At 37.4% G+C, this 17,080-nt stretch overlaps 1 protein-coding gene across 2 annotated transcripts in view; it reads right to left on the reverse strand.

Moving 5' to 3' along the window:
* Positions 1 to 590: 590 nt before the first annotated feature.
* The window catches only part of OLFM3 (olfactomedin 3), a 63,142-nt gene continuing 46,652 nt past the window's right edge, over positions 591 to 17,080 (reverse strand). The window contains exons 2-6 of one of the 2 annotated variants that reach the window (XM_014939398.1): positions 16,854 to 17,000; positions 14,723 to 14,878; positions 10,606 to 10,825; positions 3,611 to 3,717; positions 591 to 1,944 (exon numbers count right to left, since the gene is read on the reverse strand). In XM_014939398.1, coding sequence (XP_014794884.1) covers positions 1,267 to 1,944; positions 3,611 to 3,717; positions 10,606 to 10,825; positions 14,723 to 14,878; positions 16,854 to 17,000 — 1,308 coding nt within the window. In that variant the 3' untranslated portion in view covers positions 591 to 1,266. The remainder of the gene's footprint in view (positions 1,945 to 3,610; positions 3,718 to 10,605; positions 10,826 to 14,722; positions 14,879 to 16,853; positions 17,001 to 17,080) is intronic. The other variant, XM_014939399.1, reaches the window with a different exon arrangement.

The following is a 17,080-nucleotide window of genomic DNA, read 5'->3' on the forward strand; positions in this document are numbered from 1 at the left end:
AAGCAATATGGTGGCTACCAGATGCCACATTGATCGTTTAGGCTTTGAACCTTTTCCTTTGTTTTTTTCTCCCTGAAAATACAACTGTCATCCCAGAGAAGAGCTTTGTCAACAGATAAATGTTCTGTAATGAGTAAGAAAACAGGCAGATAAAGGAAAGCAACTTGTCTTTTAACGTTGTTCCTCACTGCCCCAGAGCAGCACAAATCCAGGATGCACTCATACTTGGGCTGGAGGCACGGGCAGCTGCCCGCTTGGAGATTCTCTTTTGTAAAGCCCAGATCAGGGATTGAGCATAAACAAGGGAAATAAAATGGTGGAAGGAAAAAGAGTAGGAGAAAAAAACATTGAGAGAGAGAGAAGCCAATAGCATAAGATAAAACTTGGGCAGGGAAAACAATTCTGAAGCTGGGACTGGTATGAGGCCTCAAAGTTGCAAATTTGCCAGTAAGCACCAATGATGAATAAGAGGGGGTCTACCAAGCAAAGCTGAGAATAGGGATCGTGTACCTGAGAAATCGTTGGTCTTTCTCAGAAATAACAATCTTTTCTCAGATTTTTACCACTTTAAATTGACCCATAGCCAGAACTGCAATTAAGCTTCAATATATTTTATAAAAAATAGTACTTAGTTTACTTTCACATAAGTGAAGAGATACAATTGCACAATGGTGGTTACAATGGTAGAAATACATACTGTTGATAAAATGTTTGCAAGAGATTTAAAAACATACTGTACAGCACCACATCTGAAATTGGGTGATGGCAAAATGAATGTTACTCCATGTCCAAGTAAATTAAATTCCTAAATCTTTCTCTCGGAATAAATAAAAAAATACAATGTGCAATATGTGTCTGACACTACCAAAATATATCCTGAAGTTGAGCAATAGATTAAAAACAAAAATGAGGTAAAAAAAGACATTCATGCATTTAAGCCACCATTAGTCTCTGACTCTAAAATAAGGCAGATCATAATCTTTTTAAAACTGTCTTTATCCACTTAAATCCTCTTTAGTGCTTTTCAAGACAAGGTCTTGACAGACCTTGTAGAATCATGAGTTAAGATGCTTTTATTTCCAATAGGTCATTTTTGACAGGCTTGGCCATATTTGAAATGCGTTATATGGTAGAAAATGTTGCTTTTCCTTAATGAAAAAAGAAATATAAATTAAAAGGAACTGAGAAAGATGGATGCTCTTAGAGTTTATCACAAATGACACTGCTTTGAGGGAGGGAGGTGAGAGAAAGGGAAGGGAAAGAAAATTATGTGTCATCTTCAGTTTTAATGACGTGGAAAAGGGTGACGTTAAACAGGACTTGGTGTCCGTTATTCCAGGCATAGAGAGCTCTATCTCTTGCATTGTAGTCAAGCATGGATATATGAAAATACTGATTATGGAAAGGAATGTCTGTATACTCATAAGTGGAGGTTTTTGTGGAATAAGAATAGTAGACCTTGGCTCCTGTTAAGTGAGAGTTAGTAACATACAAGGTGCCACAGATCATGAAGGATTCTCCAGCACTTCTCTTTGGGTAGCCTGTGCTCCAGCTCTTCAGCACCTCCAGTGTATCCTGGTTTAGCTGGCTGATGACAATGTTGCCTGCATTCTGGTTGGTGGCATACACAGCCCACAGCCCAATTTCGTCTGCCATCAGGTCAATATCAGAAAAGCCACCCCAGGTGTAAGGGTAGACATTGTGAAAGCCAGCATACTCAAGGCTACGCTGTGCAAGCACCCGCCCAGTGTCAAAGCTGTATTTGATGATGATGTTGCTTTGATACTTGTTGAAATAGAGGGAGCCATTGTAGACAACATGGTTGGTTCCTGCCCATTTGAATGGAAGGTTGTATGTCCTTGATTCAGCCCCACTGACAAAGTCTGCAATTGATTTATATTCACGGACAATTTTATTGTTAGTGTAACTATCCATGTACCAGACCTGAAAAGAAAACAAAGATTGGGAGTAAACACCTGGAACACAATCTGTGGTACATGGTTATGATATGGCATGATGGATACATTGCACAAAAAAAAGGGAAAAAAGGTTTTAGGCGTGCATCAGGCTATCAAAGTACAATATTGTCCACATTCCTGTTACAAAAACATGAGAAACTCTTAAATTTCTGAATCAAAACTTACCTATACAGGTGAACTGTCAAGAAGAATGTTACTAACTACAGTGCATTTTCAGAGAAATTGAATGTTGGATTATCCAGTGTTTGGGTCTCTACTATATGGGGCTTGCTTAAAGATATTCCCAGAGACTAATAATCAAAGAGAGGTGGGAAATGGCATCTGAGCTAAGCTTGGATTTACAGCTAGGAATAAGTTTGGTTGAATTTTTTTCAGCTGAAGCTTTCATTGGTGAAAAATAGCATATTATTATTAAAGAAACAAAAAAAAAATAGCAATGAAACCAGTGAAGTTTAGGAACTTTTTTTTCCCCCTTAAACAAAAACCAAAATCAATACTTTGATTAATGTTCTGCATGCCAATTTCCATTCCCCCCTTTTTTCGTTCATGCATTTTGCCTTTTCTCCTTTTAGTTTGTCAGAGGACAAATCAAATCTTGACTAACAAAAGAACAGAATAATTTCTGGAGATATTTTTTTTGGTGCCAATTTCAAAACTGGTATTAACAAAATATTTGTATAAATGTCAGTTCAGGTCCCCGTCTTCCTAGTAGCTGAGATGCTGTGAGAGCTGTTGTTTTCTCTAATTTGTGTGCACACGGGTAATCTTTGTGTTGCTTTAAGAGGTGGGGGAAAGCGCAGGCTGCCTGGGGGGAGCGGGAGCTGCAGGGTGTGCAGAGGGGAGCATGGTGGGGAGCTGCTGGTGGAGGCGATGGCCCATGAGGATGCACCTGGAGCAGCCATCGGCGCTCTGAGGTGGCAGAAGCTGCTTCTTCAGGACAAGAGGTAATTGAGTTTCCTGGGGTCAGTAATAAACCTGCACAGACACAGTGGGCAGGGGAGAGCTGCACACAAATCATTTGTATGTTGAGTTTTTTATTGCCTTTATTTTTTTTTTGTATTCAAAAAATTAACCTTGTGGGTCTCATACAAGCGAAACCTCTAGTGTTTTGATTTCAAAAGCCCTTTGATGGAAAGAGCATCTCCTCAAAGCTGTGGCCAATTAGAGATCCTGTTGCAGACCCAAACAATAACAGAACTCGGATCTGAGGTGGCAAATGGTCTGAATGCAGCTGATATGGGGCCTAATCCTGCAAATTTTGTCTGTGCTGCACTATGGGTTATGCTCTTGGGTAAAAGTGTTGATGTTTGTGTTATAGTACTTGAGTTCTCAAAGACCCAAGCTCAATTAAATATCATAGGAACAAAAAAATTGAGCAGCCAATTCAGATAGATGTTTGTCATTGAAACAGTTGAAGGAAATGGCACAAAGGTGCTTAGCTAATTTTTGTCATTGAATATTTTTGCATAAACACTGTTGCTTTTTCTCTGATGCTTAACAGTGAAAATAACGGAAGAAAAAGAAACGTGCTGGTGAGTGTAACCTCCTAGGGGGAAAATGTCTTTTAAAAGACTAAAATAAAGCAAGTAAAACTCCAGAAGGACACAAAGATATTCAGTGCCTTAACATACTCGGTTGTTTTTCTCTGATGCTAATGGGTCTGTCATCCAGGCTCCAAATCGGGTTCCGGATATCTTGACTGTAATGGGGCCTGTAATTTTCATCAATTTGCCACATGCTGAAATTAGAAAAACAAATGCATTAATGCGAATAATTACACAACTCTCCTTGACATCAGTCAGAGCACAAGACCAATTGCTCTAAACTAAATTGTTGGCTTCGGGGGTTTCAGGCTTATGTCAAAGATGGATTGTCATCTTCACCCTATGAACTTTTACATATCAAGCAGTACCATAAACATGTAAAAATATACAAATAAAAACTTATTTGTGTATATTTTTGTTTTTATATATTTTAAAATACAGTTACATTTTCTGGGCCTAAAGGAAATGCTACCTAGTAAAATATATTCTGAGCGGAAATGAATACTCTCCCTGCCCTCGACACTTTTGCCTTTAGAAAGTTCAATGCAAGGCTAGGATTGATGGATGTTTCAGTTCTCCATTGACCAGGGTAACAAGGAGGTTAAGGGCAGACAGGAAAAAATGAGCTTTTGCACGAAATGTGTAGCTGTACACAGATGCTTGTGTCTGACTGCACTGTGGTTATTGTTCCAGTACTGTCTGAAGTGAAGAAAGTAAATAGAATTTTTCAGCAACCTTGGCTATATCAGTTGGCTTCTAATCTATTAGGCTCGTATTAGACTGTCTAGGAGGAAATAATGAGTCGATACGATCTTGGATGCTGACCTTCCTAACAATCCAAAAATCTATATTTTAGGGGACTTTAATAACATACCTATTAGCAACAAGGCCCTGGTGGAATTCATATGTTTACCACGAGGCTTAATATCACACAGTGATGTGTAGGTGATTAGGTGAAATAGCACGCTTTGAAGAAAAGATGTTTCATAAGAATGTAAAAAGATGTGACACATTTAATTTATTTTTTTTTAATTTAAAAATAAGTGCTTCTCCCTGGTACGTGGTTTGTGCTATATTGTATAACCCTATCTATCTAGGAAATGTGGAAAACAAATTCTATCTGGTGTTGAGAGTGAATTTATTCAGTTCAAAAGAGAAGGTCAGATCAAGCCTGGATTTTTTACTTTAGGCAGCTGGCAAGGAATGTATTGTGCAAGCCTGTTTCAGTCAATTAGAAGGGGGTTAATGCTGAGGTGACAACTCGGGAGCTGCTCGCAGGGATTTTTTTCACAGCCAGGGAAGTGGGGTGTAATGGAAATGAAGATAACCGAGTACCTGCTGAGACCTCAATGAGCAGGGTAGGCTGTTTCTATTTTCTGGGCCAATTCAAAAGCATTATTATTTACCTATCTTACAATCTTTTGAAGATATTTTGAAATTTCCCATTTTAAAGAGTCTTATGGGTTTTCTACAGTTGATTATCATAGTACATAATTTTTTTATTCTGTTTTTTTTTTTTTTTTTTTTTTTAGATAGGCTGCTAGTATTGTGTGCTGAGTGCTGTTTTTCTACAGTGATGAATTGCTACTAGCTTGGAAAGTAGAGGGGCTATATCCTGTCTAGCTGAAGGCTGTTAATTTTTGGTCGTATGTTAGTAAATAATCTCAGAAATGGATATAAGGTAAACACAAACCTTCAGAGGGGTTTAATTTGGAATAAAATCAGAAAAATAATGAGTAGAAAGAAATCAGGAATAATTTAATTACTCGTCATTTTGTAGTTTTTAAGATAATTAAAATACAATGCATGTATAAGTTAAAGGGTATACTAATTGGTGCCTTTAAAACACAGAATTGAAATTAGTAGGAAAACGTAAACAAAGGATTTGGAATTCTGAAACAGTCTTCTATTAAAAAAAGACATCCAGGAAGCTAAATGAGCTGTGAAATTTTGCTTTTGAGCAGACAAAACTTAAAGAAGAGCCCACGGTGGGGGTGGTCACAGAGCCCACCTTTGGCACACAGCCTGGGGTAAGGCTGTGTGTTAGGGTGGGCACAGGAGCGTGGACAGTGCGAGCTGAATTTGCAAAACTGTCTGCTGGCATGATGACTTCTGGTGAGGCCAGGCAGGACAGCCACCCCACCAGGTACCGGGAGCAGCCAGCGCTCCCCAAGTGGAGTCAGAGCATGGGCACAGCGAGCTGGGTCCCACAGCCAGGGCAGGAGCGTGTTTACTCACAGGCTCTCTCACCACCGTGTGTGTCAGTGGGGAGCAGCAGGGGCACACGTCAAGCTCGAGGCCCCACATCTCCCGCCGGAGAGGTGTAAAAGTAGGGGGTGTGCTTGCAGCCCATGCTGGCTGTTGTGTGTGTGGGGTGCGCACGTAGCTCTGTGGGTGTGCGTGTGGTGCACCATGTGTGACCGGAGCTCTTTGATTCTAGCTAGAGAAGGTGTTTGGAATTTTGAAGGTTTATTAATATTTCTTAAGTGTCTAGTAGTGTGGTTTGTCTGTTGTATTACTTATGTTGATCCTGAAAGTATAGTTCACTGATTGCCAGTTAATGGCATGCTGTTAATAATTAATAAACCTCTTAAGTCTTGATTTAGGTTAAACTATATGAACGGTGCCACTTTCTGCTGTGACGGGAGTCAGATGCTTTTAAAGAATCATCTTTCAAAATGTATTGAGATACTGTTCAATATGACTAGGTATAAGAAAGAAATTTTTACAGTGAGGGTGGTGAAACACTGGCACAGGTTGCCCAGAGAGGTGGTAAGTGATCCATCCCTGGAAACATTCAAGGTCAGGTTGGACAGGGCTCTGAGCAACCTGATCTGGTTGAAGATGTCCCTGCTTATTGCAGGGGAGTTGGACTAGATGACCTTTAAAGATCTCTTCCAACCCAAACTATCCTATGATTTTAAAACCCCTTTTTTACCCCCTCTTCTTTCTTCTTTTTTTTTTTTTTTTTTTTTTTTATCCTGGCATTACGGAACATATGAGGATGTGGAAATAAGTCTTGTGATGGCAGGAAAGCTTTTCTTTAACTGGTTGAAAAGTTTTGCTTCATAGCAAACCTCTGCTCTTTAATTCCCTGGCACGAGAAGGACCAAGTGCTAGTGAGAAGGTAGATCAAATACATCTCCATACTAGCAAATGTCAGGAAGTTCAGGAACACTAAGTTCTAGGCATGTTTTCCATCAGTAAGATGTTCAGATGGGGTTACACAGAAAAAGTGCTAACCCAGTGAAGCACCCTGGGGTTTTTAGAAGCACTCAGTCTTTTTCCCTTGACTTTGAAAGAAGCAGCTGCCTACATTAGAAAATCCCAACCATAACTGATTGTAGTAATTAGAAAATCAAGTCTCTGAGTGTTTATCCATGCTAAATTGAACTGTACGAGGAACATTATATCATACACAATCTGGGTGTTTATGGCTTGATTCATCTCTTGTAATGGTTTTGTACTGTGGACTCCAGTAAGTCTGTTTGTGGCTTCCTGTATTTATTTATATTAAGGAAGAAGTTGAGCTACACCTGTAGGCTGGGAAAGTCTATGGGGCAGAACACATCTGGAAAGCTGCTCTAAAGTGAGCAAAAAGCAGGAAAAGGTTTTGATAGATCAGTTGAACAGGAGCTGCTTTGAAGATAGCTAGGAATAAGTAGCTGATACTCCCAGTCTCTGTGTCACAAATGAATATTGGTAGCTGCTGCTATATATACCAAGTGAGTGTATGATTTATAGAAAGGTTTGCAAGGGAAATAAAATCAGAACATTCTCTTGAAGTGTTTATAAACATCGTCATGTATTGTAGGTAATAAATAGGGGAAAGTGAAGTGAGTGTTTTTTTCAGTGGTTGCACAAATGACTTCCAAGTGTTTTACTACTTGCACTTTTCTGCCTATGGTCAAATTTGTCATAACATTGCAATGTGAGGGAATGAAGAATTAGTTCGTACTTAATGGGTGTATGTCTGTTGCCCTGCATAATACAAATCCAGGAAGCACTACAGTCTAGTTATTAGAGCTTGCTGAGAGGAAACCTCTGGATTCTTCTGCATGTGTGCAATGGCTTGCTGTGTAATCTTTGGGAAAGTAATTTATCTTCCTGGGCTGCTTGTTCCTTCATCTAAAAAATGGGGATGATAACATATATCTCTATTGCACAGTTTTATACTAAATGGTGTTTGTAAAGTTCTTCAAATCCCAAAGGGAATGATGCTTTGGAAGTACAAGTACCATTGCAATCAATAAGGTGATCTCATGCCTGCACTAATACCTCTTCTGCCACTGTTGTAACAGCATTTCTTTGGATACATAGAATATTCTACTTTGGAATTTCTAACCAAAAATGTTACTGTAAAATATTGTTTAAATTCTACATTATAATCAGATGTAGCTACAAATGAATCCAATGGGTATCTACTCTAATTATTTCTTCATATTTCATCAGCAACATTTGGCAGAGTATTGGTCTCTATGAATGCTACCTGTATAAATTTTTTCCAATTTCATAAACACATTATGACAAGAATAGTAGGGTCCCAAGCATACTGTGCAACCTGCATTCTCTTATAAATGCACGTGCCTTACAGTGATTGCCAGCCTTACATGATTGCCAGCAAAGGACCCATATGTGCATAAGTGAATTTGTGGTGTGTGCAGTCATATGCACTCTATTCTTATGTGTTTAATTGCATGCGCCCTTTTAAATTTTCATGGACAAATTTCTCAGCAGCTTCGGCCTGAATTTTCTCTTATTCCAAAGACAAGGAGCAAGTTTCAGTCGTCATAACTGCTGTGGTAATCATTAAACCTCAGTGAAAGTAAGACAACTGCTTACTATATGTTAATGAGTGTTGAAAGTGTTGCCAGTGCAGATGGAAGATCCCTCTTAAGTGGCCAGGACAATATAAATAATGCATTATATTGCTGAAAAACACCTGCTAGGGAGAATAATGGAAAATAGCTATTACACACGCTGGTTAGATAATTATATTGTGAAATGCAACAAAATCTGTGAAGATTTAAGACAGATCCTGTGGTATGCTGGGGCCAGTCTGCCTTCTGCTGCCATAGGCTTCTGGCCAGCAGACTGGCATGGACTGGCACAGCTGGATCTTCTCAAGTGCGGTGAATGTGGCTGGGGAGAAGGTGTAGGCATGAAAGCTGCTTTTCTTTCATGCTTACTGATCTGACCACACAGTACCAGCTTTTAGGAGTTACTCACAGTAAGCCTAACTGAAGATGTTTTTAATTTAAAAGGCACACAGGGATAGGCCAGAAATACACCCAGTCCATTAGTAGGCAAGTATAAAAGTCATTTAAGCATCTAAGACCAGGGAATAATGCCAAGAAAGATGAATAAATCTGTACTAGAGCTTGAGAAGGCCAAACCCTTTTAATAATGGATGTGCTTAATAATCTATTTCATACAAAAATTTTCTCTCTATTGTTAATATACATAATTTTAGAAGTGTTTTTTACATTAGCACATCAAGAGAGATAGAATCTGTTGCAGGAATTCAGCACAGATAGGAGGGGAATTGTGCATGAAAAATAGGGAAATAACCCCTTTGAATACACCTAGTCATTTTGATGTATAAAATGTATCTTATAATGTAGTCACTTCACTAATCAATGTTACAAGAATATGCTGGAAAAGCAAAAAACCACAAGTTACTAAAGATAAGTTGATTATCTTTTGGTGTCTAATAAACTTACTGGAACACTCACTATCAGAAAATACTGTTTATTTATATGTTTTTTCTTGCTTGCTGCGGTATTGCAGTGCAGGCTTTTTTTCCTGACTACCTCCTGTGAATGCAGTAATGTGCTATTATGTGTGTGTACTGAGGGGAAAATAGGATCATAAGAAATTTCTGTTTGAAGAAGTCTTTCATGTATTTTAGCCCGTCGTCACTGTGTTATTTCTAGTGTAAAATAAAGAGATTGAAAATAAATAATTTAAGAGGCTAGCCTAACCTAGATATTTTCTCATTCCATTGCCTCACAAAAATAAAGAGGCACTGCTTATGAAGTTAACAACATATTTTGTGTCGTGTGTAGCATTTAAAAGTAAACATACCACACTTGATAAATGAGATACCCGTCACAGGACCGAACCTTGGAATTTCTAGTTTATTCATGTTCAGTATTAACTTACAAAGTGTTTATTTCTCATAGAAGGTCTGGATTGTTGGCTGTAGCAATCCAGATTGCAGTAGTGATCCATTAAGGAGTCTTATAATGCACGGATAGGTTGGGGAGAGGAGAGATGCCATTGTGGTTGTAAAGCAGGTAGGTACTAATTATTCCTCTTTGGGGATCCCCCTTTTAATGCTGACAGTTGATACTTCAGGCTGTTAGTTTTGGTAGCTGATACTGAGCTAGCACTGATTGTCAGGGATGCTCAGCATTTGACGACTTCTAACTAAAGCCAGCATGTGAGCAACCAAGGTGGAGGCTGCCTGATGTAGATCTAGTGCAGTACTTACAACAGATTGTTGCTGTCCTTCCTGCAAAAATCATGCTTTTTTCCCTTAAATTACATGTAACGCTTAATTATGTTGTATTGCAAATTGGAGAATGGCACATCTCTCTTAACTCTAATATTACAGGTCTAAAGACAGTGTAGTGGAGTCATAGGTGTCATAGCACAGGGTTATGCTGTGGACATCTCAAAACTGATTCCAGTCTACTTCCCATTAAATCTTTTTTCACACTGACATCCCAAAGGTGACCCAAGTAGCAATGCCTGTCTGAACTTTTTTGAAAGACTATTTGTAGCTCTTCAACCAGGTATAAATTTCTTAGATTTTAAAGTTGCTCTCTGTTTTAATTTTCTATCTTATTTCCTTCTGCATACAGTAGGGCAGATCTTTATGTAAGATACACTGGTGCAAACTTGGAATGATGTGACTGATCTTAGGCTGAGTTACTCTTTACTTTTATTAGGGTAGCACGGTCACGATATAATCTCTCATCAAACAAGAAAAAAACCCAAACTTCATCTTTCTATACAGAGGTAACTAAAAAATATACAGTCAAGGGACCAAATTTGCCATGAAATTGTTAACTTACTGAGCTTTTTCATGCAGTCTCGAAGCCTGGTTTCTAAACTGAGTACACGCTGGTGTAGTTCCTCATAGTCATAAGCACCAATTTCTTCCTGAATCCCAGTGAGGACAGTAGACAGATTCCTAATTTCCTCCTTGAACTGGGTGATTAATTTGGCATCAGTTTTGTATTGTTCCAGAACTGGGATCAGTGGCAGGAGCTCATCCATCTTTTCTTTCAACTCCTGTTAAAGGCAATCAAATGTGCATTAGAGCAGTTTAAAGGAGTTCAATCCCCTAATTCCCCTTAATGTAATATTTATGCCTGACTATTAAAATGACTTGAAAATGATTATTGACTTCAGTTACAGATGTATTATTTGTGTATTGTGAAAGTCTTAGAAACCTCAGACTTAATGGTAGTAAGCAGTAGATAAAATGCATGAGATAATAGTTTTTCTACTGAAAGTACAAGTGATCTGAACCAAACCTGTTGAAGGTCTGACTTTCCAGAGGGTATAAAGCCCTGCTAGGTGTGTCTTTCTTGAGAGGAGTCTATTAGGCCTGAACACAAAGCGACATTCAAGGAGGTGATACCTGTTTTACAGTGCTGTCAGAGTTGGTAAGCTGTTAATTTCTATTTCACTCGTTAGAAATTTTGCATTCATTTTCTTTCCTCAATGGCTGTTGAAGACTTTTTAGCTGTGTTCTGGCCACAGTGATATATAACTCTTTCTTCTGAAGTAAAAAATCCATGGTTCCTAACTGTGCTTTCTATTTGTCATCCTGCTACATGACTAGGTGCCTTTGAACTTCCTCAGTTGATCTCTCTTCTGGAGTATCACAAATTGTTTTATTTGCCATGTGCAGTTGTTACTGCATTGGCAATCCTGTTCTTAAACATTGATTAAACAAAATAAGGCTCCACTCTGGAATCTTGGATTTCCCCTTTCTCAGACTTTTGCCGAGTCTCATATTTGAGAATTCGTCTCAGTTCGTAACCTACATTGGTTGCTCATCTTTCATTTCTTAATTATTCTTTTAAATTCACTAATCATAGGGGCTTTATTAAATATACACTAATTGCTTAAGGTTGTTTTTTCTTTAGTTATTATTCTGTAGAAAACCTCAAAGAATCCTCTCAGTCAAAAGGTTTTGCTTTATTGAAAAGCAGATAAGGTTTGTCCCTTATGTATCACCTGTATGTAGAGATTTGCATCTCTCTCTATAATTTGAGGAACCAGCAGGACTTCCATGAGCAAACGCCCAAGAGACATGAGAAGATGCAAGCCTAGACAAAACAAGGCAAAGGATGGAAATAAAGATTTGTTAGATACTAGCATTAGGTGGTAATAGACATCGGGAACAGATGAGAACACATAGGGAGAAGCTATTGAAAGGATTAAAAAATCAAGTCCTGAAGAATAGCTGGAGTAGTCAGCAGGTCAAAAGGGAAAGCAGAAGAGAACTCAATGGAAGACCAAGCACAAGAGTGAGTTGTGGAAGCAAATGTGGTTAGAGGTTAGTGTAGTCAGAGGTGTGCGAAGACACAAATGTACAGTTTGTTACATCACTTGTATTAAAGGATGCAATAAACAGGGTAGGGTATTTCCAAAATAAATAACATGATGATGCCAAATGCATTTTTGCTAATGAGATGTGAAAGAGGCTGATAGGCAGGATCAGCATTTGAGCTGCTTGAAGATCTACCTCTGAATTTTTTGCCTCAAACATGTTCTAAGACAGCTTGAGAGTTCTGCAGTATTCTTCATCACTTGGCTAATATATCCGTATTGTTTTAACAATTGCTTTCATATTGGAATTATTATTTATTCAAAATAAAGACTTATATGTGTTGCTAGGAGGTATATTTTGCACACCAGGTCATCTTTAATAGCTAGAAAATTGTATTTTACATTATAAGCAGATAGATATGCCATTATAAATGGATTTGAGAGTATTAGGAGTTCTATTGGTTCTATTTTCAGGGGGTCTTCCAATTACGTTATAGTATCAGAATTACTGAAATGGAAAAAAGAAGTGGAGAGATTTTTTGCCTACAGTTAAAACTATTTTTATTTGACTGTTTTTATTAAAAACTTAACTTGAGCCTACTTTATGCCTGTTAAAATGAATTGTTATTTTTTCCTTGATGACAAGGAGAGTAGGCTTTGTGACATTGAAAGTAGAGCTCCAGACACCAAAATTTTTTGTTACTTCATTTTGAAATTATGAACTTTGGCTTTGGTTCTGTGGGGTGGTGAACTGCCGAAAATCATGCGTAAACCACAATGGAAAGAAATGCAAGGCTTATAAAAACTCAGGAAGATAAAATGTCTTTAAAGAGAATTAGTGAAGGTAACTTATTCCTGATAGGATTTATGTCAGATGAGGTGTCATTTGAGCAAACTGTTGTAATTTTTTTGTGGCAATCAGGTATGTCCTGCCTGGCATAAATGCTGATTGACTGAAGTATGAGCGTATGCTCAAGTGTGATCTGGATCAAATCTGTGCTCTTTGTTCTCATCAACATGAAACCACAGCATTAGAATATCTCACTTTAGTAAATGATATAAAGATGGGTTTGGTATTTATATGAAAAATGAAAATAATTTTATTGGCTTCTGCTGACACTACAAGCTTATTGCTCTGAGTGGTACAAGAACTAATTTGTATTGCCACACAGATAGGTGATAGTATATTCTGGCACTTTATGCTCGCTGATATGAGGGGTTATGCTATATCCACAATGAGTTTCTTTGTCTCAGGAAGGATAAAGCACTGGAATTTGAGTAGATCAGATCTCAGAAAGCCAGCAGCATATTGTATTATGTTGACCTTTTAAATTACTCTATAATTTGATTTGCTGGAATTCTGTTTTATACTCCTGGCAAACTGTCAAACTGAAGTCAAATGACTGGCCAATACAAATATTGAATATTTAAAAGGTTAGAGTACTGCAGAAATCTGCTACCTTTGACATTGTGTATCAGACATTCAAATTTTGATATTTTGTTCCCAAGAAAAACTATAATGAGAATACAGAATATATAATGGCATTATACAAATGTGTTGTTATTGTAGCAATGAGTGACGAAGGGAAAAAAAGGTGGAGAAGTTTCTTACTACCTGAAAATAACTGGAAGTGTGTTCTCAAATTCTAATTTAAACTAACAATGATGACATAAAGAATAAAGTTTAGTAGTCAGATCATTTACGTATTTAATTACTGACATTATTAGGACTCACTGGATATTCAGTGTCCCTGAAATAAATTAGACCCCTTAGATATGTAATTGTTTAGATGTCTAACTTTAGCACTAATTAGAAGATTAAGTCCATTTTATGTGAACTCTAACAAACACTTTAAAAAAATATATTTGGTTAACATAATGCAATCTATTTTCTAGATCCTATTTTCCTGTCTTGAAATATCAATTTATTAGACTTGATACTTAAAGAACTTAAATATGCTCTTGTAATTTTTTTTTCCTTAAAAGTGCTTCAGATAGCTTTTTCAGAATACACAATGCTACTTTGTAATCTCTGCAACTATCCTTACTCAGAAAAAGATTGGCTTGTAGTTTTTGTTGTCATTAAAATTCCTTGGAAGTCTTTTTTTAATCACACAAATGTGACTGGGAATGATTGCCCTCTTCCCCATCCCAAATTCAAAATAGCAAACCTTCAGACATGAAATTAGATCTTAATTGTACTGGATAAAAGTTACAATAACCTGATTTATTATAGGCTTTCTTCCCTTCAACTGCAGTAAATGTCAGGGAACAGCAGAAGTGCAGAACTCTCTACTTGTTTGCTATTAATTCCATTGGATCTGCCCATTTATCACTGGAGCTTGAATGAATATAAATGTCTCAGTATGACATGCACATTGATACAGAAAAAACAGGAATCTTTATAGTGACATTTCTCTAATGACTTAATAATTAATAGTTACTCCCTATTACAATTAAATTGAACAGACCAAATGATTATCACCATAAAGGAAGATTTATTATGCTTTTCTTTTTAATGTTGCTCTTGTATGAGCATTTCAAGCTGAGATCTTAGCAGTCCATGCATTGCTGCTTAGTACATTGCTTCCAGCAGGCTTTCAAAGTTATTGTTAAAATAAAACCTACTTGAAAATGCTTTGTCATTAATGTCTTCCGATCATCTTCAATTTGCCGAAACTTGGCCTTCAGCCCTTTCATTTGTGTTTCCATTTTTAAAACATACTGGAAATCCCTCTGAGTCCGTAGATTTAAAACTTCAATAGATTGGGACATATTCTGAACCTGTTAAAGAAGAACACTCTCTAAATGCACTTTTTGTTGCTTTACTTTTTTTCCTGGTTAGGTAGTTAAATGTCAGGCAATAAAATGTGCTTATGTCAATGCTTTAGTTGAGAGTCATTTATACCACAGAATAGCTTTAAATTCCATAACTGCAGGACAGTACAAAAATTGGGGAACAAGCCTAAGAGAGGACTATCGGGAGCAAGACCTTGAAGCCATAAATGATTTAGACTAGCCTCTTTGAGGTAGAGATCCTTCCAGCACCATTATCAATGGGCTCAAAAAAGGCTATTAGGCTGTGGGGCCTTCTGTTAATGTATTAGGCACCATATTGAGGTTTTGGCTAAAGCAAAAAAAAAAAAAGAAAAAGTTCTACCTTCCTTCTAGAAGTAAAAGACAAACCTGGCAGTATTCCTGCTGTTTGCAAGAATATGCAATGTTTGAACTGATATTCATATTTGAAACTAATATATACAGAATGTGTGGATTCAGGAAATACTCTTAAAATACTCTTAAAAATAGTATACACTAGGAGTTATTGCAGTTGCCATTAGCAGTTCTTAAAAAGTATTTTTAATGAAAAAAAAGTAATGTTTCCATTTTCTTTGTTTTCTAATTGTTGAAAGCAGGCAGATAAAGTTCTTCATATCTTGGAAGAACTTTGAGTGGTTCCATTTGGCAGAACGTGCATTGACATAGAGGGTCTAATTAAATGACTGTGCATAGACTTAGTGAAATCATAATGTGACATTTCATACCCATAATTACCACGGTTCTAATGATAATAAAATAGCTTTCAGAGACTGATGATTTAGGTTCTTTTCCATGGCAGCCCCAAAACTATGTTGACATCTTAACACCCCTCCAGCCCCCACTGCAAAAGAGGTAAGATTTTTTAAAAACATTAATATTTTATTGTTTGAGAAATATACCAGAGCAAAGACTCTGGGGACTGAACTCTTCCTCTGTTAAGTAAATAGACAGCATGAGGGAAGATAGCTCCTCCTCTGAGTGCTGGTTCATCAGTGTCCTCTCCCTGCATCTCATGCTATGGGCTCTGTCACAACCTGAACCTAAGTCCCCGCTGAAGTTTATGGAAGTTTACAGAGGGAAAATCTGGCACTATATTAGCACCGGAGTGATTTTTCTATAGCTAGAAAAATACTGAAAAATTATGCTAAAAATTGTATTTTTAAGTCTGCATTTTATGTTGCTTTCTGCTGCTGTTCAAGCACTCTCTCAGGCCTCAGGTTCTGTACCACCAGCTGTGATACAATAACTATAACCTCGGTTACTTGTACAGGGGATGCAGAAAAATGGCTTGTGTTTTCACAGTTGCAGCATTTTTATTTGTTGTTGATGCAAAATAACATTTCACTGATTTTTCTATATATGCAGTAGTGGATAATACTGGAAGTTAAGAATAAGGTTGTTTGAGGAAAATTTGCACCACCAGAGAATGAATAAATATCATTATTTGAGGGAAAAAAAAAAAGAAAGAAAATTGGAACTCTTTCTCTTCTGTACAATTTGGTTTGCAGATCTCTTATGTCTATATGTCATTATTTGTTGATAAGAGAGAAGGGATGACCCTCAAGAGTCTCCTTTGATTGAAGGAGAAGCTGTAGTATAAATCCCACAGCATCTAGCTGGTTTGAGGTGGGATTTGAAACTGTTTTTACACAGAAAAATCAGTCCTGTCAGTGTGTAGGGAAGAATTTTGGGAGGAATGAACAAGAGAGAAGATGCAACTTCAGTTTGCTAGGTACATAGCTTGGATTGGGAAAGGTGTGATATAAGGAAAATAGACAAATAACGATCAGTGGTGAGAACACAGGTAAGGGATTTAACCTGAAGAAATATTTCTATTAGATAACTCTTCAGTACTCCATTATCTATTAAACTTAGAGGGAAAGCAGTGGATTTCCGTGGGAAGTCTAGTGATCAAAAGGAAGAATTTTTTGGGAAGACTTACCTTCTCTAGCAGTTGTCTGAGTTGCCGGCTTTTGGCATCTCTTGAACATAGATTTTGTTCAGGTGCAACAACAGTGCAAATGCAACGGCCATCAGGATCCTGGGCTGAACTATAAACTTGCCACCCTTCCTTGGGGCTAATCTGTGTCTGTAACAACAAAATAATAAAAATAAAGGGAACTGAACTGATTTATTTGTTGTTTGAAAAACGACTACCTCCAAAATATT

This window comes from Calidris pugnax, unplaced genomic scaffold, assembly GCF_001431845.1.
Source record: "Calidris pugnax isolate Ruff unplaced genomic scaffold, ASM143184v1 scaffold18, whole genome shotgun sequence".
NCBI classification, from domain to species: Eukaryota; Metazoa; Chordata; class Aves; order Charadriiformes; family Scolopacidae; genus Calidris; species Calidris pugnax.